The sequence below is a fragment of the Cnephaeus nilssonii genome, assembly GCF_951640355.1.
Source record: "Cnephaeus nilssonii genome assembly, chromosome: 6".
Taxonomy (NCBI): domain Eukaryota; kingdom Metazoa; phylum Chordata; class Mammalia; order Chiroptera; family Vespertilionidae; genus Cnephaeus; species Cnephaeus nilssonii.
In genome coordinates this window covers 34,456,000-34,471,019 of record NC_137077.1, presented here as the reverse complement: position 1 = coordinate 34,471,019, position 15,020 = coordinate 34,456,000, and the positions used below count along the sequence as shown (strand labels likewise).

Sequence of the window (15,020 nt, the reverse complement as noted above, 5' to 3'; positions counted from 1 at the left end):
AAAAGATACTTTCTTGTAAAGATTTTATTAGCATACAAAAAGAGTGAACATGAAGCAACCACATTTTCCTCAAGGCATCTTCATATGAATATGGTATTTATTTTTATATGAATACAGGAATTGTCTATATAATTATATTGTTTTTAAAAATTCTAACTTTTCAAGAACACTGTATAGCTGTACTTTTAAGTACTAATTATATTTATATGAAATGGTAAGCACGCTGAGATGAGCACTTACTTTTGGCATCTATTAACTTCTCTCTTGGTGAAATGTCAGAAGACAGCTGTTCCTTTACTTTGGCAACATCTTTTGGATGTAAGAAGTCAAATAAGCTCTGTCCAGTCAAACTAGCCTATACATAAAGTAGATATTCATTTAAAATCAGTACCATAATTTTCCTATCTTTCTTTTTAGACATAATACTTTCTTTTGTTAAAGTTGTTTTTAGTTAATCTCAAAGATGCATCTACTACACTGTATGATAGCAACAGTGTTAAAAGCAGGGTCATACCTCTAGACAGAAAAAGAAATACGTGCACAGCCAGCCATAACTGGATACACACAAACACCTCGCCACTGGTATTGTTTACTCTTATTAACTCTTGGTAACATCCCCCCATTCATATTCGTTACTTATAAGTCATATTATGATTTATTTTCAACTTTACCCTTGGCGCCCTAGCTGGTTTGGCTCAGTGGATAGAGCGTTAGCCTGCGGACTGGAGGGTCCTGGGTTTGATTCCGGTCAAAGGCACATGCTCGGGTTGCAGGCTCAATCCCCAGTAGGGGGGCGTGCAGGAGGCAGCCCATCAATGATTCTCTCTCATCATTGATGTTTTTATCTCTCTCTCCCTCTCCCTTCCTCTCTGAAATCAATAAAAAAAATATTATAAAAATAAACTTTACCCTTGGTAAAAGTAAAGCGAGTATATTATAGTATCATATGGAAGTCACAAAATAACTGTGAATTTATGGTGTAACTTAGATTTACCATACTGTTAAAAAAATTACCGTACTATCAAAAGACAAAATCCAACCCGGGACACCTCCCACTTCCCATTCCACTTCTCCCAATATGCAGAGCATTCCCAGGTCTGGGCCTCTGCCCCATGGTCTCATCACCTGGAATTCATTACTCCATCTCAACAAACGCCATTCCCTGGCCCATCAGCCAACTGCCTTTGATTCCCTAGATTCCCTATCTCAACCTAAAATCTCTTCCTCACCTCTCTGCACATCTTAAAGCACAGTAGACATTCTACTTTGCATGAGAAATCCTCCCTGACCCACAGTGACCACCCCTCTTCTGACCTCCTTTACTTCCCAAGTACACATTCCTACAAAAGACAGAACACAATGGACCAGGCAATACAAACAGCCTGGTTTGCTTGACAGTGAAGATACCTCATATTTTAAAAAGCTAGCAATCTGATTTATACATAGTCTATTGTGTGACTGGGTAATATAAGTCTACGCCCAGAACTCTGCTTTGAGCAAATCAGGTTTCTGAATCTGAAAAGCTGGACTAGACCTGCACTATGGGGGTCCCAAAGTCCTCCTGAGCAGACACTGAGTCTCTTGAATTGTCTCTGAAATGCAACATTAGTGCCCAGTGGGACTGGACTCTATGTCCCTATTTGGACCTTCAGTGCTCCTTGCATTATTGATTATCTTAGCATGTGTGATGTTCTCTATTTCCAATGAGAAGTCAGAATTATCAGGTACTGCCCTGCTTCTGTGCCCCCAGCTATAACCAGCTGCATGATTCATTTGGTCCTCGTTCCTTCTGAGAGCAGACTCATAATATCTTTGTTATTGAGCTCATTATCTATGTATGCCTTATCTCTTCAAATTTCCAAGTTTTGGGGGAAGACAGGCTGACATTAATGGGAGTTATTTAAGACGAAATATTTGGGCTATGTGATTTCTAAAAGGAGACCACAGGTGCTAGTTTATTCACTCTGTTGGATTATTTTCAGTGCTATCCTTTTTTGGATAACTAGTTTAAGTTAAATGGTTTTCAGTGATGAGGACATAAAGGAATTACACAGCTAGTTAAGTAGAAAATGCATTTCAGAGTTGATTGCCAGAACTGAGATCAAAAGCGGTCATGCAAATTAGTAGCAAATAATCTGGTTCTCGGAGGAAGCAGAGAAGGGTGACTAACATTTTTCAGACACTCAAATATGACAGCCTTTACATCCTGAGAGACAGGTATATCATTTCCACTTTTTGTGGAAGAGGAAGCTGAGGCTCAGGAAAATGAAATAAGTTGCTAAAGGTCAGGAAGTGACCACTTGTCAGAAATGACAATCCATCCTCACTCCACCTATCTGTGCATCGCTCCTGGAGTTCTTTCTAACTCAGCAGAACCTCATCCCACAGCCCAATGGAAAAAAAGAGTTCAGAAAAAGAGCTCTGAAATCTGTTCAAAAAAACTAAACATAGTGTGGGAAATATCCTTTTTTGCATACCTGATCATAATTAAGTATTTTGGAGACTGACTTAGAAACGAAGAGAATTTTTCCTCTTTCACAACCAACCACAAACAGGAAGCCTTCTGCAGTCTAGGATATAAAAATATAAAAGTAAATTTTTAAAATATCATTTGTATTTCTCACACACATCCATTCCCTTTCTGAGGAAACTGTTGTAGCAATAAAACCAACAGAGTGGTCATAAATGTAGTAAAATTAATTTTAAGAAATTTTCTTAAGATGTATACAAATAGATTTATAAAGAACATCACCTTGGGCCCCTGTCTAAATTAATGTTTTGTTTTCACATGAGAAGTTCAGGGAATATTTAGTTAAAAATTTCATAATGTAAAAATTACCTATACCAAATTCCACACTACTGCATACAGAAACTCTGTAGAGATACCAATCAGTAACGACTGCCTGTGGATGTGTGGAGGTGGAAAGATGTGCAGACTGGGGATGAGGAAGGCACGGAAATATTTTACTGTACATCTTTTTATACTTCTTGAATAATGATAAGCTATCAATCAAAACTAAGTTTTAAAAATTCTAATAGATGGCAACTTCCATAAGCTATACCCAGTAAATCCCCTGTGAAGCAACCTTGGAAATGGATGTATGGACAGAGGGTGAGTCTAGCACTCCCACCTGACATTTCTTAAACTAACGTTTACCAACTGGAAACAAACATGGCGTGAATTAGGCAGACGTGTTCTGGGCGTTATAGTAAGTTATGGTTAAAAAAAAAACACAAAAATTGGTGAGAAAGCTCCAAAGTGTACTATATATTTAACCGTCTTTAAAAATACTTTGGTTGTCTGTAAAAAAAATCCATTATATTCCTATCAGGAATATTATATTTAAATTCAGCTGTTCAAAAAGAGGAACATGAAGAATCTTTTTTGTTTAATCAAACTATAGGTTAAAGCACAAGATCAAGACACTTAGTCCTGGGGACAGGATGAGCCAATGATGTAGTCATAGTTTCCATGTCAAATAAACCGGTGAATAGACCGGTGAATCCGAAAACCCATGCCAAAGCATGGCCTAACAATTCAGTCAGTAAGCAGTGGCTGGCTCATGGGCAGAGAACAGGATCCTGAAGGAATAGCATACAAGACAGACGGCTCTGCAGGAGGTGCCGGTGAGGAACAGATCCTACCGTGTGGGAGGTGAGTGCACGCAGCAGTGTGAGGGGCTTGGCATTCAAGACAAGCCTTGCTCCATATTTTAGGCAGCGCCTTGCTTCCCTCTCTACTTTCATTAGCCCAAACCAGTAAGACATGGTTACTTGTGTAAGTTAAATTTTATATTAAAGGAAATTTGATGTAGAGTCCTGTATGTTGGTAACAGAAAGCAAACTAAAGAAAATCTGCCTCCCATTCAAATAGAAACGAAAGGGCAAATACCACTTAGGCAAATGTGTATTTCTTGACTTACCTTAAGGACTAGGTGTCTGAGCTCATTATCCTGAATAAATGAAGGTCGATAAATATCTGCTGCATAAGAATTTGCCATACCTAAAAATAAGTCAAAAAGTGACTAAAAATATAATGGGGTTGGGTTGGACATGTAGTAGGCGCTCAATGAACATTAGCGATGGCTGCCACTGGTGAGAACAGTGATGGTACTTTCTCTGTTAGCGCATCCTAAGACCTCTTCTGTTATCACTCTCTTTCTTTATTACTAGATTAAAAGTTCCTGCATTTAGAATGTAAATTCTTGGAACTACTATTCCTTTATAGATTCAAATGTGCAGATAGTAAGAGCTATATGTAAAAAAAAAAAAAATCAACTAATACATCATCTATAACATTATAACAGGTAACAATATTCAAAAATCTAGTTATTTTTATATCTTAGCTTAATAAAACTGATCTCATATGAACTACCTTGAATGGGGCGATTCTAGAATTCTAAACAAATTTCAGAGATTCATAGGATTTTGCATATGACCCTTTAAAGATCACATGGTGGCTTCTGCTACTATACAGTAATTCTGCTAATATAAATAAAATAATTCCTTTTACATCTTTAGCACAGAGCTTATTGTATTAAAATGAAATTCTCTAAAGCAACTGAAGAGCTAATGAGGAATTATCAGCTCAAAACAGGAATGCTTGAGGACATCCACCAACCTGACACAGGAAAGCCCTTCATGGCCACAAGGGGGCGCAGGAGACAGTCCACCAAGCCAAGGTGTGCTGTCCCCAGATAACTCTGAGCGAGGGTGACTCCGAGGTAAATCAATGCTCTCTCCTTTATACTTCCCAACCTCCTTACCCCCAACCCCCTCCTTCTGAGGACTGCAAAGAAAGTTGCTTTTACAAGAGAAATTTTAACCACGAATTGACTCTCGAATGGATTTACAGCCCAAACTCACCAATTACCTAAGTGGTGGGAGGAAAACAAAGCCAGAAAATAAAAAACACCTCTTATTATGATTTGGTCAAGTTCTCTCAGACTGGTAGCCCCCCTAAGAATCTGGCATAAGCAAAAGAAAACCTTCTCTTCTGGAATCTACCTTCTAGGTAGGCCTCAAAGAACTCACTAAGTGATTGTTTTGTTACTACTACACAGCAGCCGGATAGGAGAGCATTGGGAAAGGGCTAAAAGATTCAGACTCTGAGTGCTATGCTAGGATTCAGCAATAAATCAACCTGAGCAAGGCAGTGACATTTCCAGGCCTGGCCCGAAGCAGACGTGTGCCAGGGAAACCCTGATAGTATAAACCAGCAGCAAGGGGCGAGCCCTGGCTAGGCGAGTGAATGAGTAAGTGAGTGAGGACGTGCTAAGGAGAAACAGAGGGAGTCAGAGCAGAGCTGGAACCAGGGTGAGGCGAGTTAATAAAACCCATGCTGTGATATGCTGTACACCTGCCAAAGATGGGCAGGTAACAAATATGACTCATTTCTGATGGCAAAAACAAATGAGGAAACAATCACTTACTTTTGTTACAATGTTCATCAGGTTAAAAAAAAAAAGTCAACATGACAAAAATAATAATGATCATTATAACGAGAATAACCATCATAATGACAACTAGAGGCTCGATGCATGAAATTCGTGCAAGGGGCTCGGCCCTCATAGCCCCGGCTGCCTCAGCCCTCACAGCCCCAGCTTTGTCCAGAAGTTTGTTCAGATGGTTGTTCTGCTGTTCGGTCTAATTAGAATATTAGCTCTTTATTATATAAGACTAGAGGCCGGGTGCACGAAATTCGTGCATTGGGGGGGGGGGGGGGATGTCCCTCAGCCCAGCCTGCACTCTCTCCAATCTGGGACCCCTTGAGGGATGTCCGACTGCCCGTTTAGGCCCGATCCCACCGGTGGGATCGGACCTAAACGGGCAGTTGGACATCCCTCTCACAATCCAGGACTGCTGGCTCCCAACTGCTTGCCCGCCTGCCTTCCTGATTGCCCCTAACCACTTCTGCCTGCCAGCCTGATCACCCCCTAACCACTCCCCTGCCAGCCTGATTGTGCCTAACTGCTCCCCTGACAGCCTATTTGCCCCTAACTGCCCTCCCCTGCAGGCCTGAACACCCCTAACTGCCCTCCCTTGCAGGCCTGGTCACCCCTAACTGCCCTCCCCTGCAGGCCTGGTCCCCCCCCCAACTGCTCTCCCCTGCTGGCCATCTTGTGTCCACATGGGGGCAGGATCTTTGACCACATGGGGGCAGCCATCTTGTGTGTTGGAGTGACGGTCAATTTGCATATTACACTTTTATTAGATAGGATAATGATCAAAATACCAACTATTTCTCCTCCTCCTCTTACCACCACTTCCACTGTTAGTAGACACTGTGCTCACCTTGTATATGCATTATTCTTTACTCTAAACAACAATCCTATGAGACAAATGCATTATCCCTATTTTACAGCTATGGAAGTTGAGGATTAGAAAGTTAAGTCACATAGCTATTAAGTCAGGGAGCCAGGATTTGAACCCTGGAGGTTTGCCTCCAGGACCCACAGGCATGCACTACCGTCCCAGCTATTAAGACCACACACACAGAATGTCCACAGGTTCTCCAAAAGCACACGCTGCAAGCAGGGCTACTCCAGGTGTGGTCTATAGACCAATGTCATCGGTCAACTGTGGTGAGACGAGTACAGAAATTAAGAATAAGCATTTAGACACCATTACAGAAATAATGTTCATGGCACCCCAGCCCATGAACATTTTTCCAATAACCAACTGTGTTATTTTTTACAAGGGATGGGGGTGGGGAACACGTGGCCTTCACCCAGATAGTTTGAGAAGCACTGCTGTAGAGTGTAGTAAAAAAAAAATAAAAAATTATTTCACCATCCTTCTTTCTTTAAGGTAATTACGTACAGACCAAAATAACATGATCCACACACAGCCTCTGATGATCCAGTGTCTCTGGTCGGGGCGAGCTGGGGTGCACTCTGCTAAGCGTGCTGGAATGCAGACAACTGCTTTTAGTCCTCTCGCTGTAGCGCACTCGAAACATCCTCACTTTGGCTCTGAAGGGCCACTGGTGAAATCTATGCTCTGTTCCAGAATCCTCTCTCGGTGTAGACAATGTCTCCTGCCTACTCTCCTCTCACTCATTCCTCCACTGTAACATTTATGCCATCAGATTTTACTGATCTCTTCATGGGTCCATGTCCCTCAACCAGCCATGAACCCTTCAAGCACGGAGATCTTGCCTCATTCAATTTCATATCCCCAGCACAGAACAGGAGCCTTGTCAGTAATCAGCTGGTGTTGGTTGAATTAACTGACTCATGGCTTCTCCCTTAGGTCCTCCTCCCTCGGGACATTGCAAATGTGAAAATTATTGGGTAATTTTAGGTTTGCAACCAAATGACCTCAGTTGAGCCTGCAAATGTTCGCTGCTAAAAGACTTAAGGGAAATATTGCATGCAACTTACGCAAGACCTAGTAGTAGGTAAAAGAGAATCTTATTTATGTCATTTCACAACAGACTTATGAAAATAAGACCGCTAGTCATGCTTCCAACAGGAAGCCCGCCAGGCAGTGCTCTGCGCGGCACTGACAGACAAGGGCTGCACTTTCTCTTCCCCAATGCCTCCCCTCCAGATCCACACAGAGTCCTCGGGTAGGAGTGCATGTGCCATTTTTCTACCATATGTGGAGATCTAAGGAAGATGATTTAAAGTATCTATTTTTACAACTTGCACAAGTTACTATTAAACAGGCCTTTAATAGCTGTCTGTAATTTTACTTCCTAATTTGTATATGCTCGCCCTCCCCTACCTCGGTCAATGAGAATGGATTTGCCAGGATTTTTTTTGTTTATTATGAAATAAGATCCTCTTTGCGCTCCAGTTTTCACTGGAAGTCTAGGTTAACACTGTTCTCCTCTAAGTCCCTTGGCCAAGTCCCTCTAAACAGATTTTCCTTTTCCTGGAATGCAATGTAGGAGGACAAAGATATAATTAAGAACCTTGGTCATCCTTTGTTTATTCCTTTTCTATAACTTTTTTTTATTTTTTATTTTATTATTATTTTTAATGAATCTTTATTGTTCAGATTACAATTGTTTCTCCTTTTTCCCCCCCATATCTCCCCACCACCCAGTTCCCACCCCCCCTCTGCCCTTAGCTCCCCCACGCTGTCCTTATCCATAGGTGTATGATTTTTGTCCAGTCTCTTCCCGTACTCGCCACACAGACACCCCTTTCCCCCTGAGAATTATCAATCCACTCCCATTCTATGCCTCTGATTCTATTAAGTTCACCAGTTTATTCTGTTCCTCAGATTTTTAATTCACTTGACTTTTAGATTCACTTGTTGATAGATATGTATTTGTTGTTCATAATTTTTATCTTTCTTCTTCTTTTTCCTCTTTTTAAAGAATACCTTTCAGCATTTCACATAATACTGGTTTGGTGGTGATGAACTCCTTTAGCTTTTTCTTATCTGTGAAGCTCTTTATCTGCCCTTCAATTCTGAATGATACCTTTGCTGGGTAGAGTAGTCTTGGTTGTAGGTTGCTGCTATTCATCACTTTGAATATTTCTTGCCACTCCCGTCTGGCCTGCATGGTTTCTGTTGAGAAATTAGCTGATAATCGTATGGGTGCTCCCTTGTAGGTAACTAACTGTTTTTCTCTTGCTGCTTGTAAGATTCTCTCTTTGTCTTTTGCCCTTGACATTTTAATTATGATGTGTCTTGGTGTGGTCCTCTCTGGATTCCTCTTGTTTGGGGTTCTGTGCACTTCCTGGACTTGTAAGTCTATTTCTTTCATCAGGTGGGGGAAGTTTTCGTTCATTATTTCTTCAAATAGGTTTTCAGCATCTTGCTCTCTCTCTTCTTCTGGTACCCCCATAATTCTGATGTTGGTTTGCTTGAAGTTGTCCCAGAGGCTTCTTACACTATCTTCAACTTTCTGAATTCTCTTCTCTTCTTGCTTCTCTGGAGGAGTGTCCTTGGCCTCTTTGTATTCCAACTCTTTGAGTTGATTCTTGCGACCCTCTAGTCTGCTGTTGGGTCTCTGTATAATATATTTTTATCTCAGTCAGTGTATGTTTAATTTCTAGTTGGTCCTTTTTCATATCCTTGAGGGTCTCATTGAATTTATCCGCCTTTTCCATGAAATTCTTGAAAAACCTTATTACCGCGGTTTTGAACTCTATGTCCAGTCGCTTGTTCTCCTCCATTTCTTTGGTTTGTGATCTGTTTCCTTGCCTCCTCATTTTCGCTGCTTCCTTGAGTTGGTAGGGTAGCTTTGTGTGCTAGATGTCCTATTGGTTCAATGGGTCAGCCTCCCAGTTACTTGAGGTGGACACTCTTGGTGTACCCTTGTGTACTGTGTGTCCCCCAGCAGGAGCTACAGCAAGAACTAGTTTCCTCCTCCTTTGCTTGGGCGGTTTTGGAGCAGTCTGACTGGAGCTGCAGTTTATTTGGTTAAGCTTCCACAGAACAGGCCATTTATATGCAAAAGCCGCTGTGTGGAGCCTGGGCGGGTTTGTAGAATGTGCGGGGCGTGGCCTCAGGGCTGGGCGTGGCCTCAGGGCATCACAAACAGCGTGGCAAACGGCGATGGCTGGCTTTAGCCGTCTCTGCCTTTCCTCGTTTCCAAGTCCCTGCACCCCGCGCTCCAGTGCAGTAAAACAATGATTGCTGGGCGCACCTCTGCAAAAAAGTCACTCTCACTTTCCGACCCAATGGCCGAGAGTCCAGCTTCTCCCCGTAGGTGTCTGGGTCCCCCGCGTGTCCCCCGAAACTGGATTTCAGAGTGATCAGGAGTTTGTCTCCCTTCGGGTTGAAGAAAAGCCGCACGCCCAGTCGCCCGCCGCCAGCCCGATTCGCGCGCCTCCGTACCTCAGCTTTTCAGCATTTGTGCTCCTTTCTCTTCTTAGTTGTAAATCTTCCACTCAGCCAGCTTTCCCGTGGTTCTGGGTGGTAGACGTTTTGTCTTTTAGTTGTATTTTTGAAATTGTTGTGCGAGGCAGCAGATTAGTTGTTTAACTTTGCTGCCATCTTGGTTCCTCCTCCCTTTTCTATAACTTTTTTTTGGGTGTTTTATTTTTGATGGGGTTTTGTTTGGATCAAAAAGAGAACCAAATGTCACTATAATCTTTTAGATCTTTACAAATGTGAACTTTCAGAGTCCTCTCTGTGGCCTGTAGCTCACTCCTCTGCTATGTCTTCTTAAAATCAATTTGTGTTGTTAATATTCCCGTATCTAAAACTCATTTCCATCATACTGCTCCTCCCCCAAGTTGGCCTGGAGTTACTCTCAAACTCGATGTGATTTTGACCAGATACATGCACGCACACACACCCTTCAATTTAAAATTCAAGGTCAAGTTGGGGAGCTGCTTGGGTCAGAAATGACCATGTAAACCCAAGAAGCAATAGCTAAGGACCGCCTTCATCCAATGTCTAATACCAGTGAGAACCCCTTAGAAAAGGAAGGTGTGATGCATTTTAAGGTACTACTGCTTATAAATCTGAAGTTTTAAGAGAAATTGCCTGAATTTAAGAAGATTTTCTTTTCAAAGAATGGAAATCTGCCAATAAACTTAAAACTATAATAATACATTTCAGGACTTCTAAAATACTGAGAGGCACCTAGGGCAGGCATTACTATCTTTGTATTATATACATGGGAAAACAAGTAGAAATGTAAAGACTTTTCAAATTCACACATAGCTGAAGATAAAGCCTTTAGCAGAACCAAGTTTCCTGACATCCAAATTAGCATCTTCTTCACATACAGAATATGGTCAAGCATCAGATTAATGTCTCCAAAGCTGAAAGACACCTTTGCACAGCATCTCAATAGCTAATAACAACCAGACCAATCAGAGAGCTCAGTGACAGGGAGGATGTCACAAAGCCAGGTGTGGAGGCCATGTTCAGACTCACCTTTTAGAGACTTCAAGTGCTGAACGGCCATTCTTAAGACGGTCAGTTTGTCCAGCTTCCGTGCCATGGGCTTGCACTGGGGGATCATTGCAGACAGTTCTTCAATCAGGTGGTTCATTTTATCTCTCCTCCGCTTTTCAGTTTGGCTGTGAGCTTCTCTAAGAAGGAAAAGAACCTCGTTTACATTTCACATGCAGCAGCCCCACAGTGACCCAGAGGCGCGAGCCAGAGCCTGCGTGGAGGCAGCAAGTACACACTGTTCTTCCCACCCATGGCCCTGCCGGTGCTGCCCGGGGAAGAGGAAGGAGCTGCTGGGAACAGGAAGCGCACATGAAATTCACAGTGCTCTCAACCTCAGCCACTACCCTTGCGCCTTCCTTACCCTACCTTATATCCTGACACCTTCAAGAGCTAAGACATTTGTCTGAGAGCCAGGATGGGTGGTATTCTTGCTTCCCTCCAGTCTTACAGGAAGATGGGTTGCCTTCTATTCAGAGCTCACTCCTCTGTGATATTCGCTTAGGCGGTTATCAGCGTCGTAACCTCATTCTCTTCCATAGCTCTTTCTCAGGGGTCTATAATGTGCTCCAGTCTCTGCCCCCTGCAAACACGCTTCCCCTAGTTGCAGGGTTGTTTCCTTGCTACTGCCTTCTTCTCAGCCAGCTTCGTAAAGGTGCGCAGTCTCCACTCAATCTCTCATTTCCCAGGCACTTCTCCAGCTATTGAAAGTGAACCTTCCATAATCCCCGCTCCACGGACACTATCCTAGCAAGGGTAGATTCCTTGGGCCACCCTTATCTTATGCGATCCCTTGAACTTGACGCTGCTGCTGACATTCGTCATTCTTCACCTGGCTTCGTGACATCTCCGCACCTCCATCCTCCCTGCTCGGCTCAGTCCCCTTAGTCTCTCTACTCCACACTCTTCGTCTACCTTTCAACACAGGTTTCTCCAAAGTTTTCCCACTTGGCACCACTCTTTTCTCACCCTATAGCTTTACCCTAAGAGATCTCCCTCCCTCATAACTACTCATGAGCTACTTACTTTTAAATGCTTATTCGTTCCCCAGTTCCTGACTTTTTAAAAATGTATCTTCATTGTTTAAAGTTGTACAGATGAACCTTTTCCCTCATTGACCCCCTTCTAGCCTACCCTCTCCCCTCATCCCACGTGTCATGCATATCTTCTATATATATATATATATATATATATATATATATATATATATATATATATATATATAAAACCCTAATATGCAAATAGACAGAACGGCAGAACCACCAAACAACCGAACAACTGAACAACCGGCCGCTATGATGTGCGCTGACCACTGGGAGCGCACATGGAACATGGCGAGTGTCGGCCACGGCAGGATGGTGGAGCAGGTGAGCGCGGGCACCAGACCAAGGCAGGACACCGGTTGCTGTCATTAGGGAGAGCCTCTGGTGGTCACTGAAAATTCTTTGCTCCCGTGCGCACACCACGGTCCCACCTGGCGCTCACACCTGCTGCCAGCACTAGTCCCACTGACACCCACTGCCGGCGTGGGAGCCGCTGCTTGCACCTGCTGCCTGTGCCCGGCGCCAGGCCCAATCGCTCGGCGCCTTCAGCAGGTACGAGCGATGGCTGCCAGCCCAAGTTGCCCCTCAGGGCTTCTCCACCTCCCCCTGCTCCTGAGGGGCAATCGGGGCCGGCAGCCACCTCTCCCACCCGCAGCCGGCGCTCACACCCGCTGCCAGCACCCGGCACCAGTCCCGATCGCTCCGCCCCGTCATCGGGTGTGAGCTGTGGCTGCGGGCCCCAATCACCCCTGAGGGCTTCTCCACCTCCCCCTGCTTTAGTTAATCTCTTTGGTTAATCTCTTCCCACCCATTCACCCACCCCCTGCCTTCCCTCTGAGATTCATCAGTTTATTTTGTTCTTTAGATTCCACATATGAGTGGATCATGTGATACTTGACTTTCTCTGACTTATTTTGCTTAGCATGATACTCTCCAGGTCCCTCCGTGCTGCCTCAAATGGTAAAATATCCTTTTTTACTGCTGCATAGTATTCCATGGTGTAAATGTACCACAGCTTTTTTATCCACTCATCTACTGATCGACACTTATGATAGCTCATTGCACTAACCCAGAAAGCCTTTTAAACTCATGTTCCTTCTTCTAGTGTCTTCCCTTTCTAGTCTATCCTGCCCACTACTTCCATAATTACTACTTCTAAACAAATCAAACCAGCTAATCCCATTGCATACAACTGCCAAACTGCATTTCTCCACTGCCCAAGAATGGCCAAACTCCCTAATGACACCCCAAATTTCTCCATCCTCATTTCTCCATCCTCTGCCTCATCCTTTCAACTCGTTTCACCTCTCCCTGTCTTTTCCCTATAGCTCCAAATGTCATACAGCAGCAATGCCCAACAACCTGTAGTCCTCAAACATGCCACCTCACCTCATGTCTTCTCTATGTCTTGCTCTTTACTAGGCTTAGAAAGTCTTTCCCTTCTATATTCTTGGGAAAATGCTACTCCTTTTTCAAAGCCCAGCTCAGGTATTCTTCTGGGAAGCTTTCTTTTGACTACTGTACAATCACTTCCCTCTCAGCTACCTCAGTACTTTTTATGCCACTACTATATTTCATCAAATCTAAGCCACAATCAATTGTAAGATGCACTAATATTTAATGCATTACAAGGAGAGAGAAAAATGCTGCCAATTTAACAGGAAAATGACAATGATGATAAGACATTTTTCACAGATTATAAAAGGTAAGGGGAACTGTACATCTTAAATTTCACAAATTAGGCTATTTTACTCTTCATATTTAACTGTAAACATTTGTCTGTTTCTCCTCCAACACTCAGACCAGGACTTGTATGTAAGAAGAGTTTAGGGGAAACAACCTAATAGGAAACAAGATAAGTAAGTAGGAGACCTGCCTTGATCTATTTTTATAGGAACTTTAAAACACATGAAAGGAAATGTAATTTTTCTACATGGAAGTGGGAAGAAGCACTGATGGAGACAGATGGAGCTAACCTCCCCCCCAACCATTCACTCTTGGGCAATGCCACTCCTGGAACAAAATATGTGCTTTGCGTAAACTGGATGGAATGTGAATTATATGTGTGTTTGCATAAAATTTAATTATCTACTCATACTTTGGCCTACTCACGAGCAATTTTTAGATTAAAATTCTATGATTAAAAGAATGTGATAGTTACCCTCTTGCTAGAATGGTCACCTCTTCTTTCTACCAGTATTACCCATCAGAATAGACAGCAGTAACAGAGAGAGATGCCTGATTCCAGGAATGTAGAACAAAGGAAGGATGTTATGCTCTCTCTCAGCTAGGGTTTTGAGGGAGGTGAGAGCAAGGCCACTGAAGAGAGCAATGAAGGATAATGGTGGAAGCTAGGGAATTCAGAGAAAGGCGAAAAAGCCAGTTTTTTTAGTAAGGTAGGTTAGTTGGAGGTGAAATGAAAAGATTTCCAGGGGATTTTATTAAGGAAAGGCATATGTATCCAGAGGCTAGTTTCTGCTTAATAATTTATCAGGGCTCTGGTTCTTAATTCTGTATGCTGTTATTGCCACTCTGAATCATGTCAGTGTTTGGGAAAATTATATCAGTAAAACAGAATCAATGGAGAAAAAGCAAAGCTGAGATCTGGCCATGCTGTCAGATGTAGGAAAAAAAAATGTTGTTGATGTTGAAACAATTGACAAAAAATTCATGATGATGGATTCCTAATCAGATGTTTGCTGTAATTCTGACTTGTTTACAGCATGAATCAGCTTTTCCCCAGCGCTGAAAGAAAATATTAGTTCTTAATGAACAGCTACTCTAAGAAAAATTCAAAGACACATAAGCCAAAATGTTATTCAAACAGATAGAAAAGAAAGGTAAGAGGTAGCTGATAATCACTACCTCTTACAGCATAAGGTGAGAAAACCCTAAATTCATGAATCCATTCCCTTGACATCACCTTTGGCTTTGGCTAAAGGTGTGCATGTGTGTGTGGCCTTTCCGACCCACCATGGACCATCCATACAGTTCAATGCCCCTGAAGGGCTTCATTTTTACTTGTTCGCCACCTTCCATTCTACAAAAAGCAGGATAAAATTTCAAACTCCATGAAACAGCTTTTCAGTAATTCTTGAGGAATAAAGA

General features: G+C 42.7%; 1 protein-coding gene across 2 annotated transcripts in view; it reads right to left on the bottom strand.

Annotated features, from left to right (window-relative positions):
- BMAL2 (basic helix-loop-helix ARNT like 2) overlaps positions 1 to 15,020 on the bottom strand; it is a 77,326-nt gene that overhangs the window by 34,369 nt on the left and 27,937 nt on the right. For both annotated transcript variants that reach the window (XM_079774638.1, XM_079774639.1), the window contains exons 3-6: positions 10,852 to 11,009; positions 3,924 to 4,003; positions 2,478 to 2,570; positions 241 to 355 (exon numbers count right to left, since the gene is read on the bottom strand). In XM_079774638.1, coding sequence (XP_079630764.1) covers positions 241 to 355; positions 2,478 to 2,570; positions 3,924 to 4,003; positions 10,852 to 11,009 — 446 coding nt within the window. The remainder of the gene's footprint in view (positions 1 to 240; positions 356 to 2,477; positions 2,571 to 3,923; positions 4,004 to 10,851; positions 11,010 to 15,020) is intronic.